The 13,164-nt window shown below is 51.5% G+C and overlaps 3 protein-coding genes across 3 annotated transcripts; all 3 read left to right on the forward strand.

The window, feature by feature from the left end:
• Positions 1-319: 319 nt before the first annotated feature.
• Positions 320-2,580, forward strand: GUITHDRAFT_138638 (hypothetical protein; the record flags this gene model as incomplete). The annotated part of the gene is made up of 15 exons (XM_005832690.1): positions 320-328; positions 607-940; positions 1,018-1,114; positions 1,172-1,217; positions 1,267-1,308; positions 1,365-1,457; positions 1,505-1,595; positions 1,658-1,701; positions 1,752-1,786; positions 1,841-1,952; positions 1,999-2,075; positions 2,123-2,177; positions 2,222-2,332; positions 2,380-2,403; positions 2,458-2,580. 15 exons carry the CDS (start codon positions 320-322, stop codon positions 2,578-2,580), a joined length of 1,293 nt encoding a protein of 430 aa, XP_005832747.1.
• Positions 2,581-4,665: 2,085 nt separating this feature from the next.
• On the forward strand, positions 4,666-7,233 carry GUITHDRAFT_86901 (hypothetical protein). The gene is made up of 14 exons (XM_005832691.1): positions 4,666-5,222; positions 5,275-5,319; positions 5,463-5,603; positions 5,726-5,829; positions 5,877-5,950; positions 5,997-6,028; positions 6,075-6,131; positions 6,180-6,293; positions 6,340-6,382; positions 6,438-6,569; positions 6,617-6,681; positions 6,738-6,807; positions 6,955-7,018; positions 7,074-7,233. Exons 1-14 carry the CDS (start codon positions 4,849-4,851, stop codon positions 7,148-7,150), a joined length of 1,392 nt encoding a protein of 463 aa, XP_005832748.1. The 5' UTR covers positions 4,666-4,848; the 3' UTR covers positions 7,151-7,233.
• Positions 7,234-7,709: 476 nt separating this feature from the next.
• GUITHDRAFT_108222 (hypothetical protein) lies at positions 7,710-13,114 on the forward strand (the record flags this gene model as incomplete). The annotated part of the gene is made up of 22 exons (XM_005832692.1): positions 7,710-7,776; positions 8,225-8,550; positions 8,731-8,776; positions 8,823-8,920; positions 8,974-9,030; positions 9,076-9,140; positions 9,191-9,268; positions 9,316-9,399; positions 9,451-9,535; positions 9,585-9,658; positions 9,805-9,867; positions 11,006-11,044; positions 11,584-11,690; positions 11,765-11,865; positions 11,923-12,171; positions 12,223-12,257; positions 12,317-12,428; positions 12,484-12,557; positions 12,604-12,687; positions 12,739-12,860; positions 12,918-13,003; positions 13,052-13,114. The coding sequence occupies 22 exons, from the start codon at positions 7,710-7,712 to the stop codon at positions 13,112-13,114; spliced, it is 2,115 nt and encodes a 704-aa protein (XP_005832749.1).
• Positions 13,115-13,164: the final 50 nt, after the last annotated feature.

Below are 13,164 nucleotides of genomic sequence, written 5' to 3' on the forward strand. Positions count from 1 at the left end.
TCCTTCTCCTTCCCTTGCCTCCTCCACCTCCATCTCCTCCTTCCTGCTCCGCGAGCATCCAAAACATGCTCGATTAGCGGCAATGTAATCTTGATATGTTGCCTGAGATACTGGATCTCACATGATGCGATATGTGGTCTTGTCAGATCTGAGCGCGTTCACTTCCTTCTCATGGTCTTGTCATCCTCTCATGATCATCCATCCGCGTCTCTCCCTAACCTGTCCCTTGCTCTCCTCTCCTCACTGGCACCAGTTTGAATCCGGATCTCCCATGGCAGGGCCTCGATGCCTGTTCTATGATATCAAATGTGTCGACACGATGACGCATGTCTTTGAGCTATCAGCAAGAAATCAACCCTTGCTGGCGATCCCGCATAGTCACCAGTGAATCCACATTGATCTGTCTCAGATTCCGACACACTGCCAACGAGGAGAAACCATCTCCCTGCCTCTTTCACACCTTGCTCCTTCACATTCACATGTGCACGCGTCATGCACCTTCTTTGTCCTGCGTGCCACCGCTGATACCTTGTGCGCTTCCTCGTGTTGTTCCTCTGCCACGTGGGCATCTCTCCTTGACAGCTCTTCTGACTTTGCCCTCGCCAGGTGGTTGTGGCTATAGTCTTGTGCGTTGTTGGATTCCTATGGCTGAAGTTCAGTCAAGGGAAGGAGAAACCACAGTCTGCTACGAGTGAGGAAACACGACAGAGCTCCAAGGACAAGGCAAAGAACAACAAGCAAGAAAAGCAAGAACCACCTGCTAAAACGATAGACAAGAAAGTGAAGAAGGAAGAAAAGCACAAGCAATGCATCTTCGAGGTCAAGGGCCACAAGGACGGTATGAACTGCTTCATGTTCAGCTCGACAGGCAAGCTTGCAGCGTCTACCGGCGACGACAGGAGAGTCATCATCTGGGACGCAACAAAGGTACCTTTAGCGGGTAACTGTTGACTCGCACCTGACCTTGGGTGGTGGTTCCTCCCTTTCGATCAAAAGTTCCCACCGATCCAGCTTCAGGTGATTGCTCCCATGGCAAGCTTGTCTCCAATTTACGAGAATTTCGATACCAGAACGTCATTCCCGAGCTCGATCAACCTGTTTCTGTTGCCTTCAGGTGTGTGACAGGGCTGCCAGCTGACTGTTTCTCCCCTGATCCTTTCTTGTTCTGCAGCCCAGATGACATGTACTTTGCTGTGGCATACGCTACCAGCAAAGAGGTGCACTCAAGACACAGTCCGTAGTTGTAAGGCTGATTTTTCGATGCAGATCAAGATATTTGCTGTCAAGGGGGTCAAGGAAGGAGCCAAGGTGATTCACCAGATGGCATCTGCAGGAGTTCAAACTCAATGAGCTGTTCTTGTCAGGTCTCCATCAAGACCAACGTGGCAAAGTCCATCACGGAGATGCACTGGTCGTACAACGGGAAATTTCTGGCGATCTGCTCAACGGACGACAAGGTATACAAGGGAGTTGTAGCTTTCCGCCTCCATGACGATGAGGGCAGGAGAGCGTTAGACTGTTCAAGGCGTCCGGGGAGCCGCTGGGGGTGATCAACCCTGGGGCCTTAGTGGTCTATCACTGTGTCATCTCTCCGGGTTAGTTGGCTGTTGCTGTTCGTGTGATCCTAAGGAGGTGAAGCTTGTGGCTTGTCGCGCAGATTCAAGATTCGTCGCTGTGGCCTCGATGCAGTGCGATGTTAAGGTGATCAGCACCTCGCTGCCCTCCTGCTCTTACTGGTGGAACAACGATAGGTGTGGGAGGTCGGAGCCGACAAAGAAGGCTTCAGGTGTTTATGATCGGCTTGTTCCGCCATGACTTGCAATGATGTGATCGCTGGAAGGCTCTTCGGAAAGGTGATGGAGTTAACGGGGAGAAGCGGAGGAGGAGGGGCAACGGGTCACTCGGCTGCGGTGCATGCTGTCGACTTTGGCGGGAGCTCTCCTGCTATACTGGTAGCCCCTGACAATCTCAGTGCTTGGAACTTGACCTGAGAGCAAGGTTTGCGAGTCAACAAGGGCAGCAACGGTCTCCAAGGACGGCAAGTGCAAGATCTGGAACATCGACGTTCGATACAAGTGAGCGAGGATGGTGGCTGAAACCTGCCTTACTCGCATGGCCTCAGGATGAAAGAGGACCCGAAATGCTTGCTCACGATTGATGCGATCGATAGCAAATCGGTACGTCTTCCTCTGAAGCTCCCCGCCCCTCACGCACATCGCAGATCGATCTTGTAGCGATCGCCCCTGGTAAGGACAGCCCGATAGTAGCAACATGGAGCAAGACTGCCGGCCTCTGCTTCTACAAGCTCCCAACAGGAGAGCTTTTGTCCCAGGTCATGGCTCTGCGAGACATCTCTCCTGGTTTTGACTTGCAAAGCAGATTCACTTGGAGGAGACGGGGCAGGTATTCATTGCTGTTGGTATACATGACATGCATGGCCTTGACTCCAGTCAACAGGTCTTTCAGATGATCTGGAGTCCTGATTCCCTCACGGACAAAACTGGCAAAGTTTACCAGCACGTCCTCTGTACAGTGTCCAAGGATGGAAGGACTCGGGCGTGGGTACCCAACAGCGACTAGGAAGGATATTGCTACATGCTTTCAATTATCTCTTTCTAGTTTCTAAAAAGCTACACGCTTTCAATTTCTGTTTCTAGAACACATTACATCCTCCGCCCTGTTTTGGACACTGACACCGGTCTGCCTCGGGAACGTCCCTCAGGACCTGTTCGACATGCATTCCTGAACTCAAAACATCAGAAGGGGACAATGCGTCGAGCACAAGAGAGAAAATTTCAAGGAAACGGGCGTCGAGCACAAGAGAGAAAATTTCAAGGAAACGGTCGTGTATCGGCATGAAAACATTGTCGTGGAGCAGGGATAAGGCGGAAGGGAGTGTAGGAGAAAAGAGCATATGAATGCACAACAAGGTAACAGAGGTTTGGTTTGTCGATCGCCTCACCGCATCCTGCCCACGAGGGCTTCTTGCAAGTAGAGCAGGTAACACGACGGCACATAGCTACAGAGCTGTGTTGCAACCAACTTAAGGGGCGAGTAGTGGAGGAGGGGACGAAAGGGGAGGGGGCGGGTGGAGGAGGAAGTGGAAGGGGTATTCCAGCAGTCGCAGGGGCTGTAGGCACTTTGAAGTAGGGTGGGGGTACTTGAGTACCCGTTACTTTCCCAATGACAATACGGGTACTGAAGTCGTGTCAGACCCTGAAGTAGGAAGGTAGTGGTCAGCAATCTCATCTGACAAGGCACCCCTACCCCCTGATTATCCGAAAGAGGACCCCCTTATGGATGCCAAAGTACCCACAGGAACCGCCCCACCCCCACCCCCAATGAAAGCCTCCAGAACCTGCTCCCTATGGGAGAAATTTGTAGTAGACCCCTGGGTCGTAGCGACGGGAGGGTGTGTAGAGTACCCACTGAATCGTGGTTATTTTCTCCTAGCCATGGGGGGTGGGGGTACATTTCAGTAATATGTCGTTGGGGAACACGAGTAGGCAACACCATGGCATCCAACCACCAGTCTTAAAACGTTTTACTTTAAAAATTTCCACGTGCAATAGAACTCCTAAAATGTTTTTGGAGTTATAAAATGGTATCTCAAGATGCGGATCGACAACCATCCAGCTACATATTTTTTAAGGCTCGAAAGTATTGAATATATAAAACGTTATTTAATCGAGATCCGACAGATCGAAATTGTCATAGGACCGATTCAGTACTGCAACTAACTTCTTGTTATAAAGTGTGAGAACCGATTGAAATTTTGGTTTGAAAGCTTGAAATTGTTTTATCTAATTTCAAAAATGAGTTGCTTACGGTTTGATTCTATAAACACTTAAAACCTTGTTAAAATAGGTTTAAAATGCACTTGTAAACTGTTCCCCGTCGATGGAGGAAGGGCTTTTGGTCAAGCGAAGGAAGGGAGTGCAGCTTTCTGCGGCAATGGAAACCTTGAGAGCCAGCACGAGGAAACGTGAAACGGTCTGAACCCTGTTACTGCCGTCTTCAAGCCTACGATCATCATGGTGGATGCTTAAGCTCGCCCGCATTGCATAACGATTTGAAGATCTCATGCATACTTGCAGTCGTTCAAGCAACAACACGTCAGACACGAGACTAAGCATCCAAGTATCTCATTGTAATCTATAGTTTGTGTTGCATTCCACTGCAAGCTATTTCAACTCTGGGTATTTGATTGACATGTTCTTCTCGCGAATTGCAAGCATGCGCTGCGTTCTATCATGGCTCTTCTTATGGCTGTCCGTTATAAGTGCAATCCAAACAAATTCCATGGGATCAAAACCTAGCAGGCAACATAATTCAAGTCCATCAGAAGTGAATCGTGCCCTATGCAGCATTTTTCCATCTTCCAGCAGAAACCCTGTCGAAAGGATATGGCGTAGTTCGTTAACAAACATGTGTGTCTCGCCAAGCAAGTTTATTTGCAGATGTTTGAACCTAAATATGTTCCTCTCCTGCTTTTTCTCACGCGCATCGGTGACCGAGAGCAAGCTGGAGGATGAACCGGATCCAGCGCCATACACGATCATCCAGAGTGCCATCGACCCCATCACCAAGACGCGGATGGTGTTCTCCATGCTGTCTCAGATCGCCTCCGAGAGCGAAGATCTAGACAAGGCAAACTTCATTGAAATCAGGGCTATCGATTCTGGTGGAGCTCAGCTCCCCAAGAAGTTCCACCACGACGACGTCGTCTCCCTCGTGAAGCAGCTCTACGTGGACAAGCAGCACTTGCACAGAGGCACGCTGGAGAATATCCTCAACCTCGTCAAGCCCATCCTTGCAGACGAGCCCAACATCGTGAAGATTCCTCCCATGCAACGGGTGACGGTCGTTGGCGACCTTCATGGGAGTCTAGCGGATCTGTCGCGAATCTTCGAGCTGGTGGGATGGCCCGGTCCAGGAAACACATTCGTCTTCAATGGGGACTTTGTAGATAGAGGAGACCGCGGGGTTGAGATCATTGCTGCATTGTTTGCGCTAAAGGTTGTGCACCCGAAGAATATCATTCTGAATCGTGGAAATCATGAAGATACGAAGATCTGCAAGCTATACGGTTTTTTCGACGAGATTGTTTGTAAATATGGATGTCGAGCACTGTATGAGAAGGTTTGCGATGTGTTTACGTATTTGCCCCTGGGGTGTGTCATTGGAAACGAGGCTTTTGTTGTGCATGCTGGCGTGCCCAGGTGACCATCTCACATTAGGAGCCCAGTTATGTAAGTGACGTGAAATGAGCAGAACCATGGTCAACATCGATCAAATCAACTGTATCCCAAGGAGAAAGTTGAAGACGACCGTGAGGTCAGATGTGATTTAACAACATGATATGATTCTGAATCGAGATGCGCAGTGCTGCGTGGGAAGAGTCTCATCCTCCCGGCTGCAACTTGTGGGCCCAGATGCCGAAATGGCTAACGATCGCCGAGGTACTGGATTGCAAGCAAACACGTCATCTTGTTGAAACGCTGGCAGGATCTACTTTGGTCTGACCCTGTTGATCCTTCGATTGACCAGACTGCAAAGGATTTTGAAGCCACACCGAACTACTTCCGGGGAGCAGGAATCAGGTATGATATATTCACGACTGTGCTTCCCTGCGCTGTTCTTTTTAGAACAATCTTGCATCTACAAGCAGGCTGTGCTGAATGACACAATAATATATGAGGGTTGTCTCTGATGAAAGTTGCAGATATGGGCCCGGTGTTGTTCGGGAGTTCCTGAAAAAGAACAAGTTGAAAACTTTGGTCAGAAGCCACCAGTGTGTTGGCAAGGGCTGGGATGAGATCCACTGCGGTGATTATCGAATTTCTGTCTTTTCCTGTAAGTCTGATTCTTTTCAGGTCAAGACGTCTCTATCTGGACTGTTTTCAGTGCGTCCAACTACGACGGAGTGGGAAACACAGCATCTGTGCTGGTAAATCTTGTGCCTTGCCTTTCATGCAGTGAGAGAAAGTCCACAGGTTTTCAATGGAGACGGCAAGGGAGTCCCAAGGTTGAACCTGCAATACTTTCAATCTTATGCATGACGGCTCGGTCAGGGTGGTCACTTTCTCGGCTGCAAACTCAGTGATTCGCTGCTTGGGATTCAAGAGCAGGTCTACTTGAACGATGGTCAAGTTAGCGGTCTGATGGAATTTCCTCAGGCAAAAGCTTGTAGACTTGATCTGTATGAACAAAGAAGCTCTGCGGAGAGAACTGCTCTCGGTTGCAAAGAAGAGAAAGGACATCAGGGAAGGAGAATGGAGCCAAGTCCTACGGTCCGGCTCTCCTCCACCGCCGACCGGTTCTCACCGTTATGCGCAGGAGAGTCTTGAAGCTCAACATCGACTTGCGGCATCTGCGAGGGGTACGAGAGCGCAACCTTGTTTGAGGGAGACCCCGATCTGATGCCTTGAATCCAGGAGCTCGTTGGAGTCCCCAGTGATGGCAGCAAAATGGTCAACGTCGAGAGCTTCCTGGAGCGTTACAAGATGCAAGTGATCCTCCCTGACGGGATCTGCTTCTCACTGCCAGAGGAGGACGCGTTGGCGCAAGTAGCCTAGTCCATGAGCTGGTGACCGAAAGGACTGACGGCCTGCAGTACCTTCTGCCGAAGGCCCACGAGGTCGCAAGCGTGTTCTACCTCCTCGACAAAAATCTTGACGGGTGAAGAGACGAATAGCTGCCGGCACAGGCCTGCGGAACCCTTGACGTGCGCGCAGCAAACTGACGCTGGAGGAGGCGAACGCGGGACTGCAACTTGCAAAGAAGAAGCTCGCAAGCTCATACATGGTGAGAAGCTCAGTGGATCATATACCCCCACCTTGATCTCCCTCCCTTAGCTCATCCTCCTCATGTATCTCTCCCTCCTCCCTTGCTCCTTCATCGGCTCCACACTGCCATCCTCGTCGATTCCTTCCACCCTGACAGTGTATGAAGTGGCAAGGGAACTTCGAGATGAACGCGCACGAAATCTTCGAGAGCTGCTTTGCTGCAGGTTCAGGTATCACTGCAGCCTGCGACAGTTGTCAAGGTTGCCTGACTCGCCTCCCTCGCAGCATTCTTGGAGGTCGTGCAGTTCTGTCGCGGATGGTGCCAAGTCTTTCTCCAGCCTGACCTCAACTACCAGTTGTAACCTACGTCTTGTTCGCCCTGTTTGACTAGAGTCTTATATTGTTTCTACAACCGCAAGTTCTTATGTAAATCTTTATAAGGTGGAAGCCTTCCAAACTTTTGTCCTGCCCCGCTAACATGAATATGAAGGCACATACTTGCTGCTGTCATAGTTGGTTTTCGTTCCTTCCTTCCTTTCCCGTCGCCATGCTCTCCTTTCCGTGTGCTTCCCTTCTCCACGCCCTCCCCTCTTCTCCTGCCCCGTTCATGTCCATCCCATCGCTTCCTCTCCCGTTCTGTCCTCGCATGTCAGATTCGTACCTCGCATGTCTACCATAGATCAATCGCATCTCCTCTCAACCGTGTCCTCGTCTCATGCTGCCCTTCCATCCCTCCTCCCCTCAGCTCTTCTCCCGCATGCGTTCTCTCCCCCGCATACATGTTGTTTCTCCCTCCCTCTCTTCTCTTCCCTCCCTCCCAGCCGCCCTGTTGCTCCTTTCCCTCGCCATTCGAAGTTTGTGGCTTTCAAAAGATACGGTCTGCCAGCTGCGCGGCTCACGAATTTCCGGACTTGCACCAAAATGGTAGGGATTGGGCGCATCAACCTCCCCGTCATGCTGGCCTGCGTCGTGGCGACAGGAGGGCGAGGTGAGGGGGGGAACAGATGATAACGCATAAAGATGGATGTCGGCGGCGGGGGAGGGGGGGGGAAGCAAGAGGGAGGAGAAAGACGTGTAAAGGTTTTCTCCTCTGAACTGTTTGCAATGTGCTGTAGATGTCAGTGAAAACTTTGATCTTGTGAAATCTTCAAGGTCTGCCCCCACAATCTTGCTGATACAACAGATACCAACTCATGTCATCCGGTTCTATGGAGGGGCATGCAGTCCAAGAATGACAAATTTGCGGGGAGGTGCGTTCATTTCCTTGCATTCTGATTTCCTTGCCTTCTGGACTTTCTATCCATTCAATTTCCCTCTCTTTCTGGCCTGGTTGCCTCTCACTGCGCCCCTCCCTCCTTCTATTCCTCTCCTTCCCTCCTATCCGACATTTTCTTTGCTCTTCTCATTCATTGATGACTTTCCCCCTGCTCGTTCAGGCCTTGGAGACGATTTTAGCCTTGGTGATGATGATACCATGGAAGAAGTGGGGCACAAGATGGAGGAGGAGGAGGAGGAGGAAAGGAGAAGAGACTACATTCTGGGTGACCTTGATTTCGACGTGGTAGACTGTACTTTCGATCGCATCGGGGACAGGAACGGGGTCTGTGCTTGCCTTGACCTTGAAGAAAGAATCGCCAAGACTGTTGAGCAGGTCTTCTACTACCTGGGATCTAAGGACTCGGCGACGTCTAAGGATATTGACACCATCATCAACCGGGCGTCGGCGTCGATCAAGGGAAGATATGTCAACCCTGCCCGCAAGGTGACGTCATGGCATGCTGTGCTCTTGTGGTGGAGGATGAGACTGGGGCAGGGGCGCGTGAAAGTCAAGACAGGGCCCCACCTGTGCCTGAGCTGTAGGCGCTTTGAAGGGCACATGTCACAACCAGAGGATGTAGCTACAGAGATGAGATGGTCCAGCTGAGCTGAGAAATGCTCACAGGTGCTGGATCGAGTGATAGTTGGCGATCAATTCTCTTTTCCTGATGGTCGTCGAGACGAAGTTTCCTTCAGTCGTTGATCCTTCGTTGTCAGGATGGTTTGCTATCGATCTTGGAAATCACACGATGCTCCGGCCGAGTCACTATGTGATGAGGAACGGAGGGTCAAGGGTGGACGTCATAACAGGATGGGTGAACTTGTCCGTGCTGTACGTGAAGACGGTGGGTTCAACGCACGTGGACAGGTGTTGGAGGCCGCGACGTGGGTGAAGGGGAAATGGTGGAGAGAAGGAGATTGGACGGTGAGGAGCTATTTCTTACAGTGTAGAGGGGTAAGAAATTTTCAGATCATCGACAAGCATGTCAACGACACTAGCTTCTATGATCTGATCGACGACGGGTCATCTCCTGGGTCAACGGCTGCTCGTTAAGGCACTTCGTTTGGCTGACTCGCCCTCGCAGTTTCTACAACTTCACCAAGATGCCGATGAAGTGGAACAACCGGATAAAGCAATACGAGCCTGCTATTCACCCGCAGCTGTTATCTTCCCCTTGTATGCGCCTTGTCCTCTTACTCCGTCTCCCAGTCAATTCACTTGGTCGCCGACCCCCATCGGTGAGATGCCGCATCACACCTTGAGCTTCCCCCTGGAGTGCAAGAGGTCGTACAGGTTGCAGCACGCGAAGGAGCAGGGAGAAGGGGCTAAGGAAAACTTCCGCAGGTTCTTCAGGCTGCGGCAGCTCACCCATGCACGGCATACGCATCATGGGGGTACGTCGGAGGTGCTGAACAAGATGTACATCCAGGTGCTGGACCGTTGGTCATGATGGCGTGGGAGTTTAGATGCTCTTGCAGGGCTTCGAGCTCTATGGCCGTCTCAAGGTGGGCGTTCTGCAGAAGACCATGCCGCCCTTCGTCCCTCACGAGAGGTACTGTGACACTCGAGAGCTGTGTTGGGGCTGTTCAGTGCGATGGACCCGGAACAGACTCTGTTTGCGAGCAGGCTGGTTCCGTGCTTGCACAAAGATCCCTGTCTCAGCTTTCAAAGCTGATCGGTGCTGACTCTCTTGATTAGGGGACAGTGGGTGTTCGGTCCGAGCCCCGACAAGAGCACGTGGCCCGACAAATACGAGCCACGGTGAGATAGGCGAACGGAAGTGAAGAGATATGGGGAGGAGGAGACGACAGTCCAAGGGACGGAGGAGGTTGACAAGGTGAGCAGGTACATCTGGCGGTGGCATAGAGGAGAGAAAGACTTTCTACCCGGAGATCGGGCAGCTAAGGTGAAGCGCTATGTTTGCTCTGCCGAGAGATGACTGTGCCTGATGTGCAGACGTACTACAACAATTTCGTGGAGGCAAGTTGCCGCTTCTTTGCTTCCCAATGTTGCCTGCTCTGACTAGGAATGCAGACCCTCCAGCGCCACCTGTCAGGCAAGGTTTCTGACGAGTCTTCCGAGTCGTCATGGTCGAAAGAAGACACCTCGGAGTACCTGGCAGAGCTGCAGAAGAGCTACAGAGAACAGACAGGGCACAACTTCACGGCAAAGAGGAGACCATCTAGCTTGCCATCTATTACATAATAATCACATGACAACTATCACATGACAACTATCACATGACAACCATCACATGACAACCATCACATGACAACTATCACACGACAGCTATCAAATGAAAGCTATCAAATGACAACTTTCAGATAACAACTATCACATGACAACTATCACCTGACAATTATCAAATGACATTTATCACACGACATCTATCACATGACAACTATCACATCATGTATTATGGCAGTTGGTTTGCGCTTCAGAGTCGACACCCATCAGACGCTTCCAGGTGGTGGAGGAGGGCCACCGTTGACCTTCACCCCCTCGGCATTGCGGGGTTCAGCCCTGTACCATGAGACAGTCACACAAAGGCGTTTGAAGGCATGTAGTCTCAACTTTAGATGAGTCCATCTCCAAGTTCTCCTCGACTGCTCCTACCCCTTTCTCCCTATCCTCTCTCCTTTTCTTTCCCCTCCCCTCCCTCTTGTCTTCCGTATCTCCTCCCTCCCCTCCCTCATCCCCTCCTACATCACCAGGTGTTGATGGTGTTAGTGAAGAGCCTCCACTCGTAAATGCTGCAGTCCTGCTCGCCGCACCTGTGACAGAATGAGCACAGGACAAGTGTCGGCATGCAGGAGGAACCAGGTTGACTTTGCGCTTTCCATAAGCTCCACATACTGCCTCACAACCGCGAACGTCATGCTGTGACAACAAGCGTCAGTTTCACTTCGGCAGCAAGAGACAAGACGGAAAGGGCCAGGTGACACTATGATGATGGCGATTCCTAGTCCCTAGACGATTCGAACCTCGTTCCCACTATCGAACTTCATCATTCTAGCTTCACCACTTGGCATCTTTCTCCTGCAGATTTTATGCATTCTTCATTGTGGAGCGACTCGCTTGCTCTCAACTTCTCCTTCCCATCATCTTTCCTTTCGTCTCTGCCTCGTCCTCGTCCTCGTCCTCGTCCTCGTCCTCGTCCTCGTCCTCGTCGCTTCCCCTTCCCTTGCATGGTCAGGCAAGAACTCGCTGGGGGGCGAATCTTTTTCGGGCAGAGGAGCCTATACCTCATAGCCCAATCTTCCTGCCCCTCATACAGTCAGTCATACAGCAGAGCTCATACAGACCGTCATACAGAGCTCATACCTCTTACATGGCAGCCCAGCGAGCAGTACCGGCGCCGTCGAGGCGATGGGGACTGAGCATGGGCTTAACCAGCGGCGATCTTCCTCCTCCTCCTCTTCATCATCATCTTCATCCGTTGCACCCAGCCAGCGCGGCTCTTCCCTCACACTCCAGCGTCATCGACGCGTCCCTGAGGAGCAGCAGGGTCCCCCTCGAATGCGTTGACTTTGTCGCCAATGCATGGAGAGATCTTTGCGGAAAGGAAGGGAACTCGGAGCAAGGTATGAATGAGCACATGTGCTTCCTTGCGAGCTCCTCGTCTGAGTTGGTTGCTCCTCGAACTCGTGTCATGCAGAGGATTCTTCAGACGTTGACGTGGAAGATATCGGGGGGTGGGTTTCAGAGTTTGTGCTGTCGGAGAGTGACGTCGCGAGGCTGAAATCCTTGTGTCAAGAGGTCAGAAGACGAGCGTGTCGAGCGATCTCACCCTTGTGACTCCATCCCTCCATCCAGGCTCCCAACACCCTCGAAATGAGGCGAGTGCTGGGCTTCTTCTGGAAGAAGAACTCCAAGGTTTCCGAGCTCATGGAAGCCATCGGATCTCGCAGACCTGGCCAGGTGCGTCACTCTAGAGCCCGTACAGAGCCCTCTGAAGCCTCGGATGCTCTCCTGCTCTCCTTGGCTGGTCAGAGTTCATACTACTCGCAGATGAAGCGCGAGGAGAGGTCGGCGCTGCAGAATCGCATTCGGCGTGAACTTGAGGTAACAGCAGGTGAACATTTGATGGGATTTTAATCTGCCGTCTGATTGCAGGAGTTCAAGAAGGAGGAGGAGAAAATCATCGAGAAGTGCGTGCATGCTCCTGCTGTATTGCCCCTCCTCCTTTTCCCGTGACCGCATGTGTCAGCTGGGATCAAGGGAAACCTGAGGGAGACAGCCTCCAACTCAAGCAAGAGAGCGATCGGTTGACGAGAGAGTTAGAGCAGAACAAGCTGAGCAGAGGCTTGAACCTGTTGGAGGTCTTCGCGCCCCGCTGCTACCATGACCAACCTGACTTGCGTTGGGTACGTGTAGATGCGATCGAGGATCAAAGACCTCAGGGACAGCCAGTTGCTCCATCGCGCCTGGTTTCAGAAGCGCGAGGAAGCGTATGTGGACAGTCTCATTGCTACCGCCCTCTTGACATTTTAGCAGCATAGCGCATTGCAGTCATAGTTTCTCAGTGGGCGATCAGCCCGAGTCCAGCGTCATGGAAGCTATTGATGCGGGACAGAGAGCGTACCCCCTTACTAACAGATGATTCATCCAGCTTCTCAGTCTCTTTGACAGGTTCGGAGGAAACCTGCACAAGGAAGAACTGTCATCGGAGTTCAGCGAGCTCCTCGGAGCTGCCGCTGTTGTATATGTTCACTCTGCAAGAAGAGCAGAGTCTCGTCAAGATGTTGATGCAGGTGAGAGAACGCATCAGCGTGTCAAACTGACGACATGAGCTGACAACTTGTTTTTAGGCAAGAGATGCTGGGCAACCGCGGCAAGGCTGTGGGAACAGCAGATGAAGCACCTGATTGCCGTATGGGGGAGAGAGCACACCAATGTAATGTGCCAACGCGGTTTTGTCGGTACTCTGGTGACCTCTTTACAGGTATCCAAATGTCTCGGTAATGTGAAGATGGCCCAGCAAAAATCAGGAATGATCTTCTCATAACTGTCTTGTAAATGAATCTCACAAGTCTTTCACCACCTCGCGCACCGTTG

Source organism: Guillardia theta (genome assembly GCF_000315625.1).
Source record: "Guillardia theta CCMP2712 unplaced genomic scaffold GUITHscaffold_33, whole genome shotgun sequence".
Lineage (NCBI taxonomy): Eukaryota > Cryptophyceae > Pyrenomonadales > Geminigeraceae > Guillardia > Guillardia theta.

Coding starts and splice junctions, on each gene's coding strand:
- GUITHDRAFT_86901 (XM_005832691.1), top strand. CDS start 4,849: ATGCAACGGGTGACGGTCGTTGGCGACCTTCATGGGAGTCTAGCGGAT. Junction 6,029..6,074: donor GACGGCAAGGGAGTCCCAAG/GTTGAACCTGCA, acceptor CGGCTCGGTCAG/GGTGGTCACTTTCTCGGCTG. Junction 6,570..6,616: donor AGGAGGACGCGTTGGCGCAA/GTAGCCTAGTCC, acceptor GACGGCCTGCAG/TACCTTCTGCCGAAGGCCCA.